General features: G+C 41.7%; 2 protein-coding genes across 4 annotated transcripts in view; one reads left to right on the top strand and one right to left on the bottom strand.

Annotated features, from left to right (window-relative positions):
- Positions 1–11,475, bottom strand: part of cpne5a (copine Va) — a 95,878-nt gene extending 84,403 nt beyond the window's left edge. For both annotated transcript variants that reach the window (XM_004558664.4, XM_004558665.4), the window contains exon 1: positions 11,056–11,475. In XM_004558664.4, coding sequence (XP_004558721.2) covers positions 11,056–11,165 — 110 coding nt within the window. In that variant the 5' untranslated portion in view covers positions 11,166–11,475. The remainder of the gene's footprint in view (positions 1–11,055) is intronic.
- Positions 9,837–22,754, top strand: part of lhfpl5b (LHFPL tetraspan subfamily member 5b) — a 32,934-nt gene continuing 20,016 nt past the window's right edge. The window contains exons 1-2 of one of the 2 annotated variants that reach the window (XM_076878810.1): positions 9,837–9,912; positions 12,010–12,142. The gene's annotated coding sequence lies outside the window, so the exon portion shown is untranslated. The remainder of the gene's footprint in view (positions 9,913–12,009; positions 12,143–22,754) is intronic. The other variant, XM_076878811.1, reaches the window with a different exon arrangement.

Below are 22,754 nucleotides of genomic sequence, written 5' to 3'. Positions count from 1 at the left end.
TGAGCAATGGGAGAGGGTAAAACAGCTGCTCGGAAACATTTTGGCTCCAAGTAATCTGAAAAGTAGATGCGGACACAAAAAATTGTCAGGGCTCTGTGTGCGGGCAGGCGGAGAGGAGGATCCAAACGCAGGACTCGAACACTGAATAGTAACTCAAAAAAACCCCTCAGCTTTATTTACTGGCAGAAAACGACGCAAACTGAGCAACGGTACACGAAAGTACTGAACACAAAAACACACAGGTATAAGCCGAAGGTACGACACGACACCGAGCACGGGAAAACACAGGGCTTATATACACAGGGTGGTAATGAGGGAATGGGCAACAGGAGGGAGACACAGCTGGGAGAGATCAGGGCTGACGAGACAGGGGGAGCAAAGCTGCACACACTAACATAAGACAAGGACTTTCACAATAAAACAGGAAACATGAATCACTACTCAAGGACACAGACTCAACACAGAGAGGCAGACAGAAAATAATACATGGAACTCAAACAATACATGAGACAATAAATCCTGACCACGAATAAACAGAAAGATAGAATTCTAATAATAATGGACAAAGCACAAGAGGAACAAAACGATCATTCAAAAAATAAACCAAAACATAATAAACTCAAAATGCTGGGTCGAACCGACCCAGAACCGTGACAAGAATAATACAATTTGTGCTCAAAGTTCAAATAATGCCTGATGTTTTAAAAGTTAATAGATAATCAAGTTAAATAATCCAGATCTCAGCACTGACCAAAATAATCATGATCACAGTTTCTCTTTAGCACCCATGTACAAACCAATGAGCAGCCTTTATTGACACTGAGCACAGCACCCAGCTTTCCTCATATGTACATGGCAACGCAGAGGAGAGAGTGTGGCAATTAACAGGTTAGCAGCTCTGTCGCAGCAACAGAGTGAATGTAAGGTGTCCAAGTGACTCGGGCCAGGAACCAACAAGCTACAAAACAGACTACATATGAGAATTTATTTAACCATTCAAACCAATATCATTAGACTGAATGAGTCCATCACTATCTGGTGGCCTGTAGCATTTTGCACATGCTAAACTCTCTAAATAAAGCATTCACGCTTTCGTGAAAGATCTATCCAGTTTGCTAACACCGATCATCATCAGCTGGCACCTTTTCAAGCAGCCACGCACCCTGATTGGCTTATTGACTCAATCCACATAAGAGGCGCAATCAGCAATAATATTATTCATGTCATCCTTATTTTAAGCTAAAACCCTGAACATTTTCCCTTAATATGTTCCCTCTGTGCAAATTCTAATAAGGTAGGCATCACCTTTACAACATAAAGCAATGCTATCATCATTTACCATTTTAGATGGAAGACATGTTCCCAATGTTTTCAGGGATCTCATTAGCATATCTGTAAAGTGCAAAAGCTTGTGCCGCTAAATAACTTGATCGCAATTCAGAAAAGTCCTCTTCCCTTCAGGGGACAGCAGAATTTCAATGAATATAGATGAGGGTTCAGGACTGAATCCAAGCAGCAGGGCATCGTTCGTGTACATGTAATTCCCCATTCCTGGATACAAAATCTTCTGTGACAGGGAAACGTGGGGAAATGACAGATGCGGTGTTATTGGGTATTAGCCTTGGGCTGACCTGACTACAGTTGGACGATTGTCAGTGCAATTATCATTGGAAGTAACAAAGCCATCCATGACTAACCGCCTCTTTGTATCCACCTGTTACTGTCTGGCATCCATTACCCTCAAACAATTAGCTTGTCCATCACCTTATCCCTGCTCTCAGAGCAGACAAGAGTAGAAAACATGACATCCTCTTTTAGTTTTGCTCCATGTTCCTGTAGAGCACAAGCCTTCGTTTACCTGGCTAAACCTTAATTTGTTTTTGCAGAACATTTTTATTCCAGAAAGAAATGATTAGTATACAGATTTATACGCCTGTACAAATTAATCCAGGAGCTTAATGTGCACATGGCCAGAGTTTGCGCATCAGTGCCATAGGACGGGTATTAACATCTCAGATAATCCGTCTGCTTTCACTGAAGTAACGCTGCCTATTTCAAAAGTTAACTCCTTCTCTTTGCAAATCTCAGTGGGATAAGAGAAGATCATTATCCCGAAAGCCAATGTAGGAAAAGTTTGTTGATGAAGATGAAGTTCATTGAAAGTAGGACAAAAGTAATTAGATACAGCTATTTTTCATTCACACCATTTCATGTATCCGCCTGCTTTCAGATCCCAGCGGTTTTGTGATCACTATGGCCATCTCATTTAAAAAACATGTAACGAAAACAGCAAACTCTCCTTTTTTCTCTATTGCTCTTGATCCCGTCACCTTCATTAAAACTTTGATTGCAATAATCTCTTCTTTCTTACTTAAGCTTTTCATATTTTAGTGCGCCTGGAGTAAGAGTCAGCAGTGCATTATTAGATGTTTAACAAGAATAAATTCAATTTCGCTGGAGAAAAAAGCAGAATATAATCTTAATAGCTTTCTTTTCTCTGCCTAATCATCCCTCACAAAGTGATGTTTGTTTATTCGGCAGTGAATTAAGCTCATAGTTATTGGTTATGCACACTTCAGTTGATAAATACAATAAGCCACAACCAGGAATTTCTGTAAACGCTGAATTAGCATCGGCCCAGAAATGCACGAGCTCTTAAATCAAATCTGCAAACTCTCTCTGCTGGTATAAATGTGTCAAAAGGCGCTGTAGTTGATAAATGGTTTCACTGAATGCCCAGTGTGAAGGAGATTTGACCTCTAAAGCATGGCTGGCTGCTGAACTCTAATTAAAAAAGAATATATTAGGAAAACGCTCCCTCTCAGTCAGATCCCTGGAGATATTTTAGCAACTCCATGGTCCAAGGGGCTGATTATTAAACTAAGAAATGTGGAATTTAATTCCCGTGCCCACAGTGCCTTATTGTCACCAGTCCCTTAAGTCTCCTCTGCTTCCTTAAAGTTGTCAAAGTCCTAATTGGCAAGTTGGAGAAATGGTATCTAATTCAGTGGAAAGTGGTTTAAAATTGTCCTGAATCTAACTGGCCAATGAGCTGCTGCCTCATTGGTTTTTACGAGGACATGACAAATGAGAGCCTGAAAGTCAAGTAAGACTGATTTACAGGAAGAAAACTCTCCATAATACATTAGAGACGGCGGAGAAAGCCGGGAGGTCAAACAGAAGGATGGTTTGCATTTCAAGTCTTCTCTGTCACTTCACTTTCTATTCTGCCTCATGGCTCTCTCTCTCTTTTGACAGACGACAGACCTCGCCTTTTCCATTACGGATCATGGGGTCCGTGGGACTATTTCCTGTCTAACATGCCCTTGAGCAGATGTAAAGGGTCAAAAGGTCAAAGAACAAAAAGGGGAACGTATATAGTGCTACAAAGAAGAGGAATCCCATTATGTACAGTGAAATATTCAGCTTTTCCTTAAGGGTAATTAATTTTTTATAGCGCAAAAATTATGTATAGCATACCATATAGCAAAGCTCATCAGATAGCATGCATACAAAGGAGAACCTTCTCTGAGATTTAAGCAGAAACAAAAATGAAAACACAGCAGATGAAAATGTATGTGTGGCTTTGTTTTGCTGCATTTTGTCTGTATTTGGAGTCACGATCAGCGATACAGGTTAATGTTGCTTTTGTCGAGAGCTCTAAAACCTCCCCTCTGTTACATTAGACACACAATCTGGTCTCCTTATTAGTGAAACGCACATCTGCTGTCTTTCACTGTGATGGCACCAGGTGTCTTCTTTTCCTCCATCTTTTTAATTATTCAGTTTCTGCCTCGAATCTCTCCAGGTCGACAGTACCTGCAGCAGAGGACTCCCTGGGCAGCCATCTCACAGGCAGTGACAGGATCTCAGTCATAAACCTGCTCTTCTGCTCGTGTAATAAATGAGAAAGCACATACGCTGCAAATCCCTGTATCAGGTTGGCTTTTGCCATGTTGCTAATGTCCGATCTGGGAATAATAACGTTGCTAATTGCATACTGTGACAGCCCAGGGTTTGTGCAGAGAAAGATTCCTTTTACAAGAAGGGGAGGGAAATACAGACTGATATTATAGGGCTTATAACTCTTGGCAAAGCTCTTTGCACTGAGTCTAGTGTGAACTTGCGGCAATCCAAAAAAAGCACCAAGCTGCAGGCATACACTATCCAAATCAGCTACAAAATGGCAATATAAAGCACTCTGAATTGTACTCTAGGCACCACACTGGGCACAGTAAAGAATCAGCTCATGCATATTTTGGCAACTGATCATTTAAACAGAGAGAAGACACTCTGCATGCATTCTGCCAAGTGTGGAGTGAAAAGAAAAGTGATGATGATCATTTACAAAGAAATGATATCACTAATTGAGGTTAGTGAAGCATCAGAGAGCTGCGAGCGCACCTTATAGTGTGGAAATAGAGAACTGTGGCTGCGTAATTGGTGGTGGACACATGTTGAGCATCAATAGGTGAAAGCAACACACAGCAGGTGGGTGGTGGTAAACCGTAATGAGCATGAAATAAGAAACACTAACTAATGCCGGGAGAAAGAAAGACGTAAGACCAACTTGTGACACACGCCTATGCACTCAAACACACACTAATTGACTGGGTTGGAAATAAGTGTTCCATGTTTCTCAACAAATATCTTCCTCTATTTAATTTTATGAGATAAACGCTGTAATAAGCATGTCCATATTAGAGCCCGAACAGCGTAGGGTTTAAAGACCAGTACCCACCGATACAGCACACAATATATTTTTACTTTCAGACACAAAAAACGTTTATTGCGAGTAGTTATTTGCCTGTTTATGCTCTGCCTAACTGCGCTCGGATCAGCTAATGGTTAAGTTGCCGACTGCCCTCTGGTGGACGCTGTGCGATGACAACAGTCGGAAGATGGTTGAAGGGTGTTTCTCCCAACTGTTCCTTACTTTTATTTTTCATTTATCAGCTGTTGTAAATGTTTATGCTGATAGTTCAGCAAACTGCTAATACTGTATATGGCCCTAACAAAAAGACAAAAGGTCGCGCTACAGACTTCAAGATTTATTTACTGGGAGTGGCCAGAATGGACAGGAATAGAAGTGAGTACATCAGCGGGACAGCTCAGGTTGAGCAGCTTGAAGACAAAGCTGAAGAGACGAAGCTGAGATGGGTACTTTGGACATCAGCACAAGAGGGATAGCGGATATACTGAGCAAAGGGTGTTGAATATGAAGCTGCTGGGCAGGAGGAAAAGAGGAAAACCTCTGAAGAGATTCATGTGTGTAGTGAAGGAGGACACAGATGGTTGGTGTGACAAGAGGATACTAGTGAAATGGGTGAGATGGAGGGAGATGATTCGCTGTGTTGACTGCTAAAAAGAGCAACGAAAGAAGGCAAAGAAATAGAAGAAAAGCCCTGATGGGCTCGACCCTGTATAGCAAACCTTTCATTATTTTAACAGTCTCATCTCTGTAAGTCAACTTTTTCATCCAATCCACACTTATTCCTGTTTTTATGACATCACTGTTCATAAATGTGGCCGGTTGCTTGAAGGAAGCCAGGATCCCCATTCTTATTCCCAACGAAATCTTTCTTTCTACCTAAACTCTGATTCATTAGTTGCCTCTCCACCTGGGGAAGAAAAGCAGTCAATAGCACAGCGGCAGATCTATTTAAACAAATCAGAGATGTGTGCGCTGGCCCATATCCAAGGTTTCAAGGCATTCAAGACTTTATAAATTGAAATTTTAAACATCTTTTAACAATTGATTTTTTTGTTACTTTGTTGTAGAACTTTTTACTTCCTATGGCTTTAACCTGGGTTCAGCTTACTCAATCTGCTTAAAAACTACAACCTTACATGCTCCATTTGAAAGCTTCTAACATAGAAAAACCCATTTCAGTGAAAATTTGACTGAATTCCTCCACAAGCTTATAATCATTTGCTTGGTAGCGTGTAAAAATTTGACTGATAATCCATTTCCCAATAGAGAATACTAAATATATTTGTAATTTAAAAAAAAAAGAAACACGCACAGAATTATGCATAGCTACCAAAAGCACACATTCTCACACATGTTGGCTGAAATGTCCCTTATGGCTACTGGATAACATGTCCACTCTAATGCAGAAACAGAAAAAATCCTCAGAGACGACAATAAGCTGACACTGAGTAGCTCGTTTAGCCCTTCAGCTAAGACTGCCAACGAGTGAAAGACCTTCAACATATGCAACGCAGTGTGGAGAAATCTTCACCGAGTAACCTGTCACACTTTGTGCAAATCTGCCACCAGCTCTCATTTTCCAGACACGCTGTGATATTAGGTCAAATACGCCCTCACGACAAATCCTCCAACATACTCTGCTGACCCTTAAGTTTTTCGGAAAATAGTGACAAAAGCAGCTTGATATTTCTGAGCCACTGGGGACTGCTTTGATCTCTTATTGCTACAACACACTCTTGACTTCCCCTGTCATTCCAATCAACACTTTCACATGAGGCAGGCAACATGCAGAGTGTTATAAACCTCTGGCATGGCACTGCAGTTGCGCTTCCATGGGATCCCCCTCTGCTGTCATACATCCCAAATGAGAATATATTAATAACACCGACACCACCACAAGCCAAGTGTCTGGGATCCAAATTCATTTTCACTATGTCAGGGGTTCATGCATAATTATCCGCTTCATCGGCCTGTGAGACTCGTCTGCTGCAATGTAACATCCACAAAAATGGGGAGTAAAAAAAAAATTAAAATCTGCCTCCTCTTGGCACCCTGGTGTCGTTTAGCCTTGATCACCAAAACAGATGTGACACATCATCCACAAACACAAGCCATCCAGTGAGATAAAAGCTGCAAGCTTGCCTCAGGTCAGTCTTAACCCAGATCACAATATGAAAAGCACAAGGAAAACGCTGCAAATTGAAATTTCTCTCTTACTCAGAGAGATCTTTTATTAATATTTTATGTTCTTACACAATGCAAACTGGTTCAGTTCAAACTTGCTGCCTGCCAGAGCAAAACAAAAGCATTTTTCAACCAGAAAAACCAGGTCACAGCTTTTACTAAATGGGTATCCAAGACTGAGTGAGAGTAGCAGCTATAAGAGCTATTAACATAACAACAGCAGCGAAGTTACACACCATGCCAACACATTCAAATAAACAAACGGTTGGTTACACAGCTCGAGTCCAAATTGCTCTGCTCGAGCAGTAGCTCTTGCTGCATCGAGCAGTGACACCAAACATCCTAATCGTCCTGATGATTTCATTACGTCTTCAGACTGACCTCGCGGGGACAGCAATCAGTGGCCCTGTGCGCCAGGGGAACCCCTCCTGCACAGGTTTGCCGCAAGACTGCTGGAAGTCATGTGGTCCCTGTGTGTTTCAACAGGTAATGAATCCCTCGGGTGATGAGTGGCACGGATGAGTTACCCCCCCTCCCTCCAGCTATGGAATGCATCGATTGAAGGCATTGCTACTCTAACGAATCTATGACAGCAAATGAATGGTTACAGGGAGGCACTAAAGCAACAGCAGGGAACAGAAGGGGATGGACGAGCTTGTAGTGTCTTTGTCTTTGTGAAATAGGTGAAGGGGGCTGATAAAGTTTGTGTTCAAGCTGTCAGGTGGGAGGTGGAGCACAGTGGAAAGGGAAGGCAGCTCTGTCACCCAGTTTTACTTGTAATCACCTACCTGGGTGTGCTTTGACAAGCCGAAGAGGAGCAGTAAATTTCTAGAATTGGCCTATGTTGGCAAATGGCAAGGAAATAAATAATAAACATTTGTCCTTCTGCTTGCTGGTGCCATTGGTCTATTGTGCTAAAACAATCAGAAAAAGGAGTTTACACCTCTGAAACAGCCACATGAAAGCCCTCATTCGTGCAACTTTGTTACACAACTTGCTTTCATATAAGCATAACAAACGAAGCCAAATGTTCAGTTTATAGCAAGAAACTTTTGATTAAGTATTTTAAAAAATGACCTTGATACCACTCTAGCATCCTTGCTCTTTCCATATCCCGCCTTGAAAACACACGCATGTGAACAGTGCGCAGTAAATCACAAGTGCATATTTTTTTTGTTTTAACAAAATAGTTTTATTATTCAGTCATTTCTAACTATATAAAAAAATGCGATGCCAAAAAAGTAATCATTCAGAAGCAGGATCCCCACCACCACCCCTCCGTCGCTGTGTTCTGATAAGGGTTGTAAACCTTTGTCAGGCTTGTCGAGCTTATCAGAATGATTCCCCTCCCTTGTTACGGTCACATAAGCGTAAAGGGTAAACACAACATTTACAAATCATTACTGGATTTATATGCACATTCTGATGAGCAAACAAGAAACTGGGGGTAAAAAATCTTCCTTAAATAAAGTTCAGCGTGTCAAGCCTTTAGCGGCTCTTCGGAAGGGGGGGGGGATTTTATTTGCTTTTTTTGTCTGTGTGCAAATTTCTTCCAGCATTCATTCCTAAAAGTGGAACCACAAAGTTAAAGCCCCAGTTTCCCTAAAGTCATTGTACATGGAAACTCTGAGACAGCCTGCTAAGCTGAGATATAGAGAGGGCACATTCTGCAGTCCACGAGGATTCACATTTACTCCTTTGCTCATAATTAAAGCAAACCACACGAACAACTTAAAAAACATTCACCAGAGCTGCTTTAATATTAGCTAATCAACACATTTATTACTGCCACATAAGACTTGGAGGGGTCAACTTGTAAAAAACACCAGGGGACAACTGGTCCTAATCCAGTAAAATGTATTCACTTGACTGTGTTTGATAAAAGGCAGATGTAGGAAAAGAGGCTACTTGAGTTTGAAGAGCCATCTTATCACTGAGTTAGAGTGCAGTCCTCGCAGCTAAGAAGCAGATGCTCGGGGTATGGCTCACTGGTTGACCTGTGAGCAAAGCCAATCAGAGCCATAGACAGGGAACAATGTGCTATCACGGTGATATGCACTTGTTTTGATAAGCGGTTGTCTGCCTGAGTCCCTCTAGTTTGTCAGACGGGCTTGCTGCAATATTGGCAGAGGGTTATGAGAATGCCTGTAGGGCTGCACGGCACAGTTCAATTCCATGTGCGCTGCAATCTCAGAGCTCTCAGGCTTGCTAAATCAATTACACAGAGTTGTGGAGCCCGGGCTTCTCCCCTCATATAACACCAATTGTTTCTGTTTGCTTGCACTGGATAGATAAAATATACACTTCCTGATAAGTGGATAGAATAGCTGCGTGCATTGGTGTGTATTCTGCATGAGTTCAACTTTTGAGATGTCCACTGAAGCAGCTGTCAGAGGTCAGACTGCAGCAATCCCCGCAAGTCACAAAGAAGAACAGACAGCAACTGAAGCCTTTGCATCTAAAGCAGACGATGCTTCAAGGCCCCAGTGAAAAAAGGAATACATTTTCCTTCTCCATCAAACTGAGTCCAAGAGCTAGTGTTTGGAGAGAAATTAATGACAAGGGCGCTGCAGATCAGAGCCTGGGGGCATCAACAGAGCCCTGGCTTAAAGCTCGGATGTCTGCAGGGAAAAAACAACAGCGTGCTCCAAGAGGGAAGCAACACAAGTCCAGCTGCTACTCGTACCAAACGCCCCACACTGGATAAAACCCACCCTAAGCTCCATGTCTGCCTCAAACGCAATCTTCCCACACACTCGAATTTACCACAATTTTACACAGTTGACTATTTTTGTTGCATAAACAAGGGCTACAGCAGAATGCTCCCACGGGGCTTCATGCGGCTCATCATCCTCAAACAAAAATCAATCATCATCTCGTCACCTGTCCGCCCAATAAAGGTCAGCTGACACGTTTTTGAAATCTGGCTAATTAATATCCAGAATGTCACAAAAGGTCAGCTACATGCTAACGGCTTTGTTGGTTTTGTTAAGCTGTTTGTTGAACTCGCAAAGGTAAGATTACAAAGCTTATTTAAAATTAAAAATCACAGTTTTAAACAAGATCGACAGTCAATTCTCCTTCCGGGCAACTCACTGAGTAAATATTGCAGACGAGGGAAGAAAACAATGGCAGCGGGGTGTTTGGCTGATAAATCTCTCCCTTGTGGTTTTATTTACTTCATTTACATGCACATAACGATGCATGTAGCCGGGAGGTGAAAAGAGCTAAATACTGTGAAACAGGGCAACATGAGAGCTGGAGGGAGGCCATTGAAACACAGATTCACATCACATTTTATGAGCAGCTCTCATTGAAATTGCACCTCCTGCACGCTTAGGCTCTCATATGTCTCAGCATCATACTGTACATACTGTGCGTATACCTGCAACCAGCGCTGCCCCACCCTACCCAGTCGAGCAGGCTCCTGTCACATCCGTGGTATTTTTCCCGCTGCATCTACTTTGGGATTCAGCTGAAGGCTGCTGGGAGGAAAAAACTGTTTAGTGTTCATCTTTACGTCTCGGTGACAAACTACAGTCGTTTCGGGGGAGCCTGACAAGCAGTTGCAGAGGCTGACACATGACACGCTGCCTCGGGGGAAACCTCTCGGGCACGCCAATAATAACTCCACGTCGCTCGGCATCTCCCGAGGCACGCGACTGGGCGCGTGCACAGCACACAGCGTCGTACCCGACCTGATTTATGGAAATAAGACACCAAAGTGCAAATCTTAGGGCGGAATATGCGTAAAGTTTGCATCGCTCTGGTTTCTATCACAGCATCTTTTGCTCACTGTAACCGGGGGAGGACATCACTGCAGTTCTAATTAGTCGCTGGGTGAATTTCTAATGATATATTTTTTTAACTGCTTAAAAATAATTTTTGCTTGTGGGTTTATTGGTGGGCTGGAAAGTTTTTTGTTGTTTAGCATGTTTATACTTCTTTTTAATGGGGAAATATTAAGCAGGGTTATTAAAAAAAACAATAAATAACAAAGTAAAAACATCAAAAAGGTAAATGACGCCTTAAAAATGAAAATAAAATGAAAAAATTACCAATTTAAGTGCTTCTCACAAAAAAATGTAGCCAAAAGACGCGCTAAGCTTCCCAAACCTGACGCAGACGGGGCAGCATCAGCACCCCGATGGACTCACCTGCAGGACACGGTTATCTCCACTTTGGTGGCCGGGATGCTTCCGCTGATGGGGTCGAAGTCGCGGACCGTTGCCGTGGCCTCCACTTTGTCCATAACGTCTCCCTCCATGCGTGCTGGAGACCCGGGCCAGCTCCACTGGCCGCCTGAGCCCCTTTGAACCTGGAGAGCCGAGGGTGGAGAGCCGGAGCGCGGCGGACGGGCGAGCGAGCGGGAGAGAACACGGTCCACACAAACCTCCAAAGTGCTGTCCGTCGGACGGGCAACAGCATGGAAAGTTTAATCGGGGGCTGCAGCGGTGAAGCGATTAATCTGGCTGAAGGAGGGGTGGGGGGGGGGGGGGTCACGTGCCCGGGACGCCTCAGCGCCAAACTCCGCGGTTTTCCAGGCAAAGACTGAGCTCTTCTGCCAGAGGAGCTTTGAAAAGTAAAAGACGTGAACTCCTCCCCTCCCGTCTGCATTCTCCTACACGCGGGGCTGCGACTACACTCTCACTCGTTGCAGATTCGAGCTGTAGATAGGTGGCGGACGCCTTTTATTCTGGTCCAGATTGCTTTTTAAATCGAGTTACAGAAAATAAATAAGCACCGGAGGGCGCAAATAGCCTCGAATTCTATAGTGTATATAAATATATATATATATATATATATATATATACATACATATATATATATATATTGTGAAATTTCCCTTTTTGTTTCGGTTGTTTGGCTGTTCTAAAAATTAAACCCCTGCTTGAAAATTAAACCCAAAGTAAAATGTTCAAAGACAAGTGTTAAAAGGACACGGGTCCCTTCAGAGATACCAGCTTTTATTTCTCACTGGAAGGCTGTTTGTTGCTCCTTCAGCATCTGGACAGCTCCTCAAACTCCTGCGGCTTCAATCACAGCCTCTTTCCTCATTTATCTTCATAAAAACAATTACAGTTTCGTTTTTTTTCCCTCCACACCTACAGAATATTCTTCTTCAGGAGTGTGCATGGGAGGCTGTGCTCTCAGGGGAGCTCCATTTGCATTTCATCATTATTCCTGATTGAACAACAAGAGGAAACCAGGAGAAATGCAACCTGTCAAAAGCTCAGTTCAAAGGTAGACTTCTGTGTATGTGTGCATGGTTGTGCAGATCTATGGGGGACTTATGTCACAGTAATCAATGATAAAAAAAAAAAAGACTCCCTGCTCTCATACAAAAACTGCAAATTAAACTGCACATTTGCTACACAATGAAATGCCCACACGTGTACAAACTATAGCTATTTCAGCCATAGAGTCTGTATGTGGTCCATGCTATAGGCCATCCGTCATTGTGAGAGATCTACAAACAGTGGTAAGGCACCACTATTGCTACAGACTTGAGCTGATTGGGCGATGAGTGCTGCATATTTCGGACAAAGCACCACCAGAGCACAGATTCATCATTATTCATGTTCATTGTGTAATTAGGCTCCACAGTGGCCTTTGGTTGGCTGATTTCAAGCTCCCTTCTGAGCTCAGCTCCCTGCCACCTGCTGCGAGGCTCTCCTCTGATTCTGCCCGCAGCCACCCCATTTCCTATAGCTCTGGCAGGAGTGCAATTACAACTGTGTGAACCCTCTCAGCAGGGAGTGGGGAGTGTGTGTGTGTGTGTGTGTGTGTGTGTGTGTGTGTGTGTGTGTGTGTGTGTGTGTGTGTGTGTGTGTGTGTGTGTGTGTGTGTGTGTGTGTGTTAGAGACAGCAGTGGCACCACCCACACCTGCTCTGCATCTGAGCATCAGCAGGCCAGCTCCAGCAGCACTGGTGAAACCGACACCAACAAGAACAAAAGGCTACAAGTTACTCTATGTTTTTCATTTTTGCATTTTTATTTTGTGCAGCATAAAATAACTCGAGATAATGGCGACAGTGCAGCGATCATTTTGCTTCACATCATTTCCCTGATATCTCTACTTTTCAGACACTAACAGTATTTCAAATATTTACTCAAATATAGTCATACTAGTCAACATGCACATCTATGTAGATCTATTGCAACCAAGTGGAACATTAAACAACAGTTTTAATGTTAACTGCTGATTCTACCATCTACTGTACTGCACAATAGTTTTGGTTTAGTCATAGTGACTGTATAGTCATTGATTTCACCTGACATGTGCTAATCAACACAGATACCTAATCAGCCAATCACATGGCAGCAAATCAGTGCAATTAAGTATCTAGACATGGTCAAGAAGACATGGCACATCAGCTTGGCATGGTTGTCTACTTTGCCGCTCCTGTCAGCTAAGAACAGGAAACTGAGGCTCACCAAAATGAAAGAATACTGGAGAAATGTTGACTGGTCTGATAAGTCTTCGTTGTGCTGCAACATTCCGATGGTAGTGTCAGAAACTGCCATTAAAGTGTTCATCCTGCCCGTCCAGAGGTTCAGGCTGGCAGTGGTGGTGTAATAGTGTGGGGATATGTTTTTGCCACACTCTGGGCCGCTTAATACCAACTAAGAACTTAAAACAAACAACAGAATTAGAATGTATAGAACAGAGTTTGAATGAAAGCAACAGAATTCTAAAACAAACAATAGAATTTGAATAAAAAGAGTAGAATTAGAATGAAAACAAAAGCATTTGAATGAAAAGAACGGAATTAGAATCAAAACAATGGAATTTGAATGAAAACAATGGAAGTTTAAAACAAACAACAGAATTAAAATGAAAACGACGGAATTTGAATGAAAACAATGGAATTAGAATGTATAGAACAGAGTTTGAATGAAAGCAACAGAATTCTAAAACAAACAATAGAATTTGAAGAAAAAGAGTAGAATTAGAATGAAAACAAAAGCATTTGAATGAAAACAACGGAATTTCAATGAAAAGAACGGAATTAGAATGAACAGAACAAAGTTTGAATGAAAACAACAGAATTTGAATGAAAACAATGGAAGTTTAAATGTCATAATCTACCTGAGTATTGTTGCTGACCATGTCCAATCCTTTATGGCCACAGTGAACACATCTTCTGATGGCTGCTTCAAACATGTCACGAAGTTCAAATCATCTCAAACTTGTTTCTTGAACACAACAGTGAGTTTACTCTACTCAAATAGCCATCACAGTCACCAGATCTCAATCCAATAGAGCATCTTTGGGGATGTGTTGGAACGGGAGGTTCACCTTATGGATGTGCACTCAATAAATATGCAGCAACTCTGTAACGCTATCATGTAAATCTGTTACCGAAATCTCTGAGGAATGATTCCAACACCTTTTTGAATCTATGCCATCTAGTATTGGTTAGAAAGCTTTCCAGCGTTTGAATTGTTTGTGCATCCTTATCGTTATTAAGTTATTGTTCCACTATTCAGTTTAATACTAGCTTTTGCCTGTAATGGAGATAAAAATCAACCTTTAAATCCACTATTCTTACAAATGTCCTTCTCTGCTCCTCTTTTTCAATCAAGCGGCCAAAAACAACAGTTCATGCAGTGGTCATATGACACTGTAGCTGCTCTCTCGTGTGACTGTTCTCCTCTACGCCTACTTACATAGTGAAAGTAAGTATGGGGGACAGCAGTCACTGAACTGGACCTCCTGATCATGTTGGTGTCTTTTGGAGCATTTTTAATGGAATAACCATAAATAATGGCTTGCTGTGTGGTAAAGTCTGTGTGTGGTAAAGTAAAAAAGTTTGTGCTTCAGTTTGTCAAGTGAAAGTCTGGGATCTTATTAGTCAGCTACATTGCACCATTATAGTGTTTGAATGTGTCCATATTGGTTCATTCTTGTCTAAATGTGGTGACATCTGACTCAAAAAAAAGATCAACAATGAGCTTTCAAAACGCTACAAGCACATCAGTGATCTCACAGTGACTGCGTCCAACTTTAATACACAGTCTGTGGTATAGAGTTAAAAATATGATGAACATGAACACCTGAAAAAGAAAGTGTGTTTGTTTGGAGTCGAAGACGAAGGCGAAACTTCGCCATTACATAACTGGACGAATGTTTTGTTTTTGTTTTTATGTTTTAATGGTCGTTATTTAGTTAAATCTGAATGCAGACATGATACAGATCATTTTAGATACTGACTGACTGACACTTTTTCAAGTATATAATTATCAGTGCTAAATAAATGTCTAAAAAACTCTTAAACCCCACTCACAGCACTTAGCTGAGTCACCATGTTTTAGGTCTTCTTCAGTGTCAAAGTAACTCATAAATAGTTGTTATTCCATGCAGTGGCACATATGAATTAGGTATGATCAATTCAGCATACTTAATTCTCAAAACAAGGATTAAATATAATGGGCCCCAAAATGAGGCCAACAACTCACTGAATCCAGAGCACTTCATTAGCTCCAATTTCCAGTTATGGAAAGAAAAGAGGAAGGAAAACATCTATCCATGGTGACAACTCTTATTGATCAATGCAATGTAATCTATACATACAGTGAAAGAGACAGTCAAAGAGACAGAAAGTCAAATCCCATTTTTCAAACCTGTTATCCTGCCTGAGTGTGTCTACAGCGATACAGCCTTCTCCTGTGTTTGAAAAATCTGTAGTCACCATTTAGCGTTCAAATAAATATTCTTATCTAAGAGACATACACATTTCATTTTGTGTTTTTAAAGGAGTAAAACCGGCTCGTCTATTCTGTTATCAGCTGCTCCAGCAGGATGCAGGATACTTAAGACTGGGTGGAAAAAACAGAAAGTTAAAGCTAGTAGTTTCTGCTCCATGAAGTATATTTTAAATTATCAAATCCCCAACAAAGCCGCATGCTTCATGACGACTGGGGGCCGCCAAAGATTGCATGTATTTAACTATGTTTATTGACTCAAATTTTACTTTTCTGTGTGTGTTTTTATGATAACAGTGAAAAAAATAGATTTTTATTATTTAAATGACAAAAGTAAGTAATCTGTGCTGTTGAGAGTTTTGTAAAATTCCACTATTCATCCTGCTTTTTACCCCTCTGGTCTCAAATACCTTCAGAAACAGGTGATTGTACATAGAGTACCTGCTAAACAGTACAAAACAAATCATTGACACACAAACACCTGAAGAATAAACCAAAACAATGAGAAATTAAAATGCTTCATACAGCTACAGCTATGGATTTATCATAAAGGCGCCCATTTCACAAAACGCAGGCTTGTTTGATTAATTAAATTGATATTAAACAGAGCTCTGAGCACAATTTTCAGTGTGGATCTTCTGCTTGGTATTAATTTTTCTACTGTGATAGCGCTGCATTTCCTAAAGGAGGAATTTGTATATTTGTTATACCACTAAATGTTATGACATCAGTGCATCTGCGCTGCTGGCATTTCCTGTTTTTGTGAAATGACTTACAATAAAGACAGAGCACTCTCGAGAGTCTGTAATACCAACTTTTATTGTGCAGTCTGAAAACATTCCATGCATTTGCTTTGAAATGAACATCTCTGAAGCAACCCACTGTAAATTTACAGCAGATGAACTACTGGAAACAATTCCCAAGTTCCTGGTTGCTAACGGTGGCATTTTGCCTGTTTGAGTTTTAGGTCTTGATTCCATTTTTTTTGCCTCTCTGTCGATTAGCAAACACTTTTCAAGGACAACCGTGCCATCTGTGCAAAAAGTTAGTCATGTTTTAGAAAGAAAAAAAGAAACACTGAATGAATTCACTTAATTTCAGTTCATCTTTCCTTTCTTGTGGAAAATAAATGTCTAATGCAGAGACTGAGGCACAAATTTGCAGCCTTCTGGCATCAGGCGAGAGCAGCGCGAGATGGAGAAGAAATACTGACAGCAGCGCTTCTTGCAATCACCAAAATCTGTTTGTGTGAGGCTGTTTGCACTAAAAAAAATGTGTTGATGCATCTGTTTTTGTATTTTTACCTTGCTTAGTGCTGTTGTTTTCTATGTTTACACAGTCGCCTCAGTTGCTTTGCACAGTGCCTTCCCTTTGACTACAGCGCTTGTTTTTTAACCTCGTCTGATGACAAGTGTTAGACGTGGCTTTTAGTGCTTTGTACACAGGGATGTTGCTTTGTATTCTTTTTGGCTAATTATGTGTCTTTTAGCTTAAATAAAACGTCCATGCTCACTTAGTAGTCTGAGTAATCTAGGAACTGACAACTACTGATTGGTCAATCTATGTCCCTGCAGCTACAACATGCCTGTCACTTCATTTAGAATTCACGGGGAAAACCTGAACTAACAATTTGTGCTGGCAGCTCTAGAAAAGCACAGGAAGCATCTCCTATTTGTGTAGCATCTTTTAACATGAACCCTGAATCTCCTAAAAGACTAAAAGGAAAGCTTCTCCCTTTCATCACATAAATCATCGCCTCTGTGCTGAGCTGGAAACACATTTGTCATTCTCCGTTTCAGACCATCCGATCACTTTGTCAGTGCTGTTTCCTTCCTCTAAAGAGAAGGAAACGGGAGTATTAGATCCCTCTGGTGCAATGATGTTCAGGTTACACTTAGAGGAGGTGTGTGCGTGTGTGTGGATATCAACTCATACATAACAGTACAAATGAACAATTGAAGCCAACTGAAAAATTGTGTTTAGTCCATTTCTACTCTGCTGCTCCGTCCAATTGAGCTGCACTGATGTGAGGTGGTTTCACTTAGCATGCCGATGGGAACAATGAGGGATTTTGGCTCATTCATCTTCTGTGTGTCGAAGAAAACCACAGAGGGCATCACGGGACTGGTGCACTCTGTGCATATGCATGACATAGATGTGTATGTGTGTGTGTGCCACCATCATTGTAGCAGGGATTCATCCGTTACACCGATTGAGCCAAGAAATGTGATGTCTCCAGCCGCTCTTCCACCATCGCTGAAAATCAGGGGACAGAAAACAGGCTTGTTTTACTGTATTGAAGCCCTGCCAGTCCCCTGTCAGGGGGTTCATTATACTGAGACAGAGATGCAAGGCCCTATAAAGTGAAGGCATTCCTTATTATAGAGCACAGTTAGGAGGTTTCAGAGTCTTGTAAGTCAAGGCTGGAACCAGCTGCAGAACTCACAGATAATGTCAGGCCAGTCTCCGGTGATAACAGGTTGAGAATTACAGCCACGGATACCTTTGTAGTTACGTAAGCGTGTTTTGAAAAGCTCAGGGTTCGCAGGTTTGTGTCTCTGTGGTTTCTGCTTTGAAATGTTGCGCACGTACAGTAACACGGGGTAATTTATTCCAATCGTTTTCCGTCCAAAAGAAAAATGAACAGAAAGAAATAACTGGATTTATTGAGAGCTGTCATGCATACAGGGATCATATAACCTTTCATAATTCCCAAGTGTGATTGCAAGTGGTAGAAAAAAAATGCTTGCACATTTTAATAAAAGAAAATAATACTGGGGTCATTCCTCATATCCTCTGACAGATCTGTTCCTTAGGCAGCTGAGACAGCTGGGAGGACTCGGATGTGTGGCAGACATTTTTTCTCTTCATACCCAAAGGAAATTTTAACTTTGAACTCAGCTTGTGGATTGTATTATTAATGCAGATCATGTACACAGCCACGGCAGTTTGTAGCACAGGCTATGAAATTTGTCAGCTGTTGTAATTTCTTTTGTAATGATCCTGGAGAGAGAGGAGAGCAGAAAACAGCAGCAGCAGCTCTGCACTGCACACCCACCTTACCTCAGACACCACTGAAGGGTCACTGGGATACATGAACCACAGCGGGCCACGGTTGAATCTTTGCCTTTTTATTTTTATCTCTCGCTTATTTGTCTCCAGGGACTCTGCGTGGTTTGCAGGTGTGCTTCCCCCCCCCACCAACAATAGAACGACTCTGGCGGCCTTCTCTCTGGCAGCGTACGACATCGCTCCACCATTTTTGTGAAAATATGTTTCACATTCTGTTTGCAGAGCGGTCAGATTGTCCAATCAATGAATCCAGTTGCTGTATTTAAATGCCAAGCTGTAAGAGACAGAAACGATCCCTAGAGAAGTCATTTAGGGCTCGTCGGCTTGATGAGCCGCCTCCCTCTGAATGCCAAGAATGCATAAACTTGTTGGAGACATAATCTGGAAAAGTTAGGGTTCCTCGCATCTGAGTACCTCTTGAGGGTTTCTCTGAATAGCGTGGTGTTGCCGCATGCCTCCTTGCTTCACTTCACAGGCAACTCATCATCCACCAGCAGCCTGACCTAGATCCTGCCATCCCTGTGCTCAGTTCGTATACATATTCATTGGGCTTTCTTAATCATAAGACAGCCCCTTGAGCGGAAGAGAAAACTGTCTAATTAGTTGCTATCATCCGATGGCAGCTCATTGGGCTCCGTTTGTCTTGCCTGTCACATGTTTTTGTCACTGTGTGTTGGTGCGGTTGTTTCGAGGCCGGTTGTCGTCTGCCATAACTGCGGTCACTTGCAAAATAAGGGTTATGATGCACCTGAAATCCAATTACAAGTATGTTGAGGCACGCTTGATACTGTCTCTTCAGTAGTAGTAGTAGTAGTAGTAGTAGTGCTTCAGAGACTCCACCACGTGACCGTCATAATGGAAAGGCTAGGGTTTGTAGCTGCCTACTCTCAGAGAAATCCATGAAGGGTGCTCAGCTTCTTCAGAGTGTGTTACTCTTCTCTCCTTGTCCAGAAACCTCCAGAGTTTTCTGTGTAAATAAGACCCTGGATTTAATTTAGCTTAATTGGTTTTAATATGTATCTTGGGCCCTCAGATCATGAGTGGATACATCCAGTGCAAGCGTTAATGACCATCAAGCTGCCTTGTGAATCAGTTACATAAGCCACTTCAGTAATCCTCCTTGTCCTGACCCCACCCTAACAATGATACTGTAAAAATGTCCGTCTTGTCTTGTGCCCGCTAGCAAGTTGCAAATGACTTTGTCCAGCGAGCAGTAGCTGGAACGGGTCATGCTAAATAAACTACATGCTTGGTTCACAAGGAACAGTTGAAACAGTACTTTTGTGACAGTCTTTGTGTTGTGATTCCACGACTGAAATACAGGGACACTGAGATAGGATTAATAAACAAAAAATGAGCTTTTAAGGACCAATGCAACAAAATCCAGAAACAAACTAAGTCCAAACACTGATCCAGGATTCGTAAGGAGCACAAAATGTAAGGGGAGAACAAACCAGACAGAAAACAGGCAAAGTGGCATCTAACAGGGGGAGAAACAAGACCCTGAAAGCCCAATGGACTCAGGTGACACTATTAAGAGAGGCAGACAAGTCAGACAGTCATTACCACAATAAAATAGGAAGTCACAGTGAGGAAAGACAAGAAAACTAACATACTGGTTAAACAGAAAAGGTCAAATACAAGGAAACCCTCAGAAAGCAACACACAATGTCCATTAAATTAAAAACAGGAGCCCAAACTCAAATACTAGACCTCGACTTTCTGGTGGAAGTGATACTGAAAGCAAAGAAATCTACGTATACAATCACATTTTAAAACCAAGTGTAGGCAGGGTCTTAGAGCTGAACTTTAACCAGTCATATCAGTGCTACATCCAGTGGATTGCATCACACTGTTAAGTTCTGTGAAAAATTCAAACCACAGTGTGTTTCTGGGTCTGTAAAGCTTGTAATGTGGCGCATTATTGGAATAAATGTGACACTGAAACAAATAAAATTTGCAAATAAGAAAAACAAATTAATAGAACAAACTGAGGGGGGGTTGTCTTGGAGGATGTTAACATCCTTCTTCCCTAAAGTCGTGGAATTTACGAAAGAAGCAACAATAGAAACAGCAGAGGCCGAGCTGAAAATGTACTCGAAGCATCTTCATAGCATTCTTTGTAACATCCTCTGTGTTTAAGTGTCGTTGTCCGTCAAGCTATATCTGTGTGACATTTTTCAACCACAGATTATTACAAATCATACCAGACTGGTTTTAATTTGATGTGTAGCACTTCTCTGGTTAAGAAAATGAATTTGACATGTAAAACTGCTTGAGTGCATCTTTCAGTTGCATATCATGGAGGACAAACCACCTTCCAGGAAGCTCAGGTGTGCAAAAGATGAGACACAGACGAAGAGGATGGAGACAAATACAATTCTCAACAAAAGTCAAAACACTCAGAAAGAACTACACTGAAATGTGGTGAATAAAAGAGAGCAGTTCTCCTATCAGCCTAAAGTTTGACAGAAACAGACGTGTTAGAGGGCTTAATGAAAAAAAAATCCTAATATCTTCAAAGGCTGCAAAAGTTAAAATGCCAGAAAGACAAACAAAGCTGACGGCTTCTTGTTATTTTCTGATGAAAGAATTCAAAAAGAAAAAAATAAACACACAAGTTTGTGTGCTTCTTATATATGTGAGGACATCAATCCCTGAAAGAAATGAATCCACTCTTCAGTTCCCTTCTTCTCCAAAGAGTTTTTTAGCATCTTTAATCTCTTTCCCAATTTTTATCATTTCGGTTCACTCTCGCCTCTCTTCTTTGCATCGTTTTTGCCATTTGCTATCCCATACAACACCTTCCTACTTCCAGATTGCAGAAACATTAGCCAATTGAACGTAGTGGATGTTTTGGCCTCTGGAGAGGAAGATCTGTCTTCCAGGAATTGGTGAAACCCTAAAACGTTGCTAAAAAGAGAGTTAATATTGTACTTTAAATACTAAATCTCATGTGGGCAAAAATTCAACCACAAATGATCATTTTACCCATCAAGTTTCGGGGTTTTTTAAGGCTCTCCGGTGGACTGTCTGTCATTGTCTTAAAATAAAAAGACCCTCAAACCTCAAATAGGCTGCTTACGATACAAAACACAACGAAACCTGCCCCAAAGAAATATTGAGCGGAGACGGTTTCTATCTCAGAATGAATCTTACAAAAACAGAAGTGCAATAAAACATGCGCATACACACTTGTCACTATTTGTCATCGTCCACAAAGCTGCTTTTTCTTGTCAGGGGCTGAATTGTTAGAAATTCCTGCCTGCCCGCATCCACGGCAGACGTTACTGTGTCCAGTGGAAATCAATGAAATAAAATGAATTGAATTACTTTGGAGGCTGGGAGCCTGGGAGAAATGTATCATCTGCTGAATTATAGTCCACAGCATCATCTACATTTTGCATTGCAGCGTCGTCGTGCCACAGCAGCACACTTGTTATCAGCCTGCTTCAGGATGCAAAGTGAAGAAAGTGCGGCTGTTCATCTTTAACAAAATCGGAATAATTTAGATGTTTGATAAAAATAAAATTGCCTTCAGTGGCACCATCACAGACTGGGCTACAACTTAAAGTGAGAGAAACGAGGGGCCTCCCACCCAGAGCACTTTCCAAAAGCATTTTGACCTCATCTATTTGTTCAGTAAGCACTGAGTCTATTCTCAAATGCTGCACCCATGTAGCCTTGTGCCCCTGCAGCGCCAAGAGGCAGGGATACTATTCTCTAGCACCCTGATCAAAGTTTGCTTTCCACTGTGGGTGGGAGGGACTTTTATCACAGTGTTTTCTCACAGCTATATTCATGCAAATTATTGCTCTTGTTCCCTGTGCACTGTGTGCAGAACGGCCGGGAATGACTACACAGAAAGAGTTATATGTGAACATTTGCTGTGTAAGGCTCACAACAGGTAACCACCAATGGCTCACTGAGGGGAAATAGCTGGATTCCTCCCACACAGAGATCAGACGCAGGTGCAATGGAGCACTGCTGAGCCAGAGGAGGACTAACAGTGCTGCACACATCCCTGAACATTATCAAGAGTGATCTGCTTGCTAAGTAGAAAAAAATCTGAAG

This window comes from Maylandia zebra, linkage group LG20, assembly GCF_041146795.1.
Source record: "Maylandia zebra isolate NMK-2024a linkage group LG20, Mzebra_GT3a, whole genome shotgun sequence".
NCBI lineage: Eukaryota > Metazoa > Chordata > Actinopteri > Cichliformes > Cichlidae > Maylandia > Maylandia zebra.
Note: the sequence above shows the minus strand (reverse complement) of the source record. Positions and strands in the feature narration are given on the sequence as shown.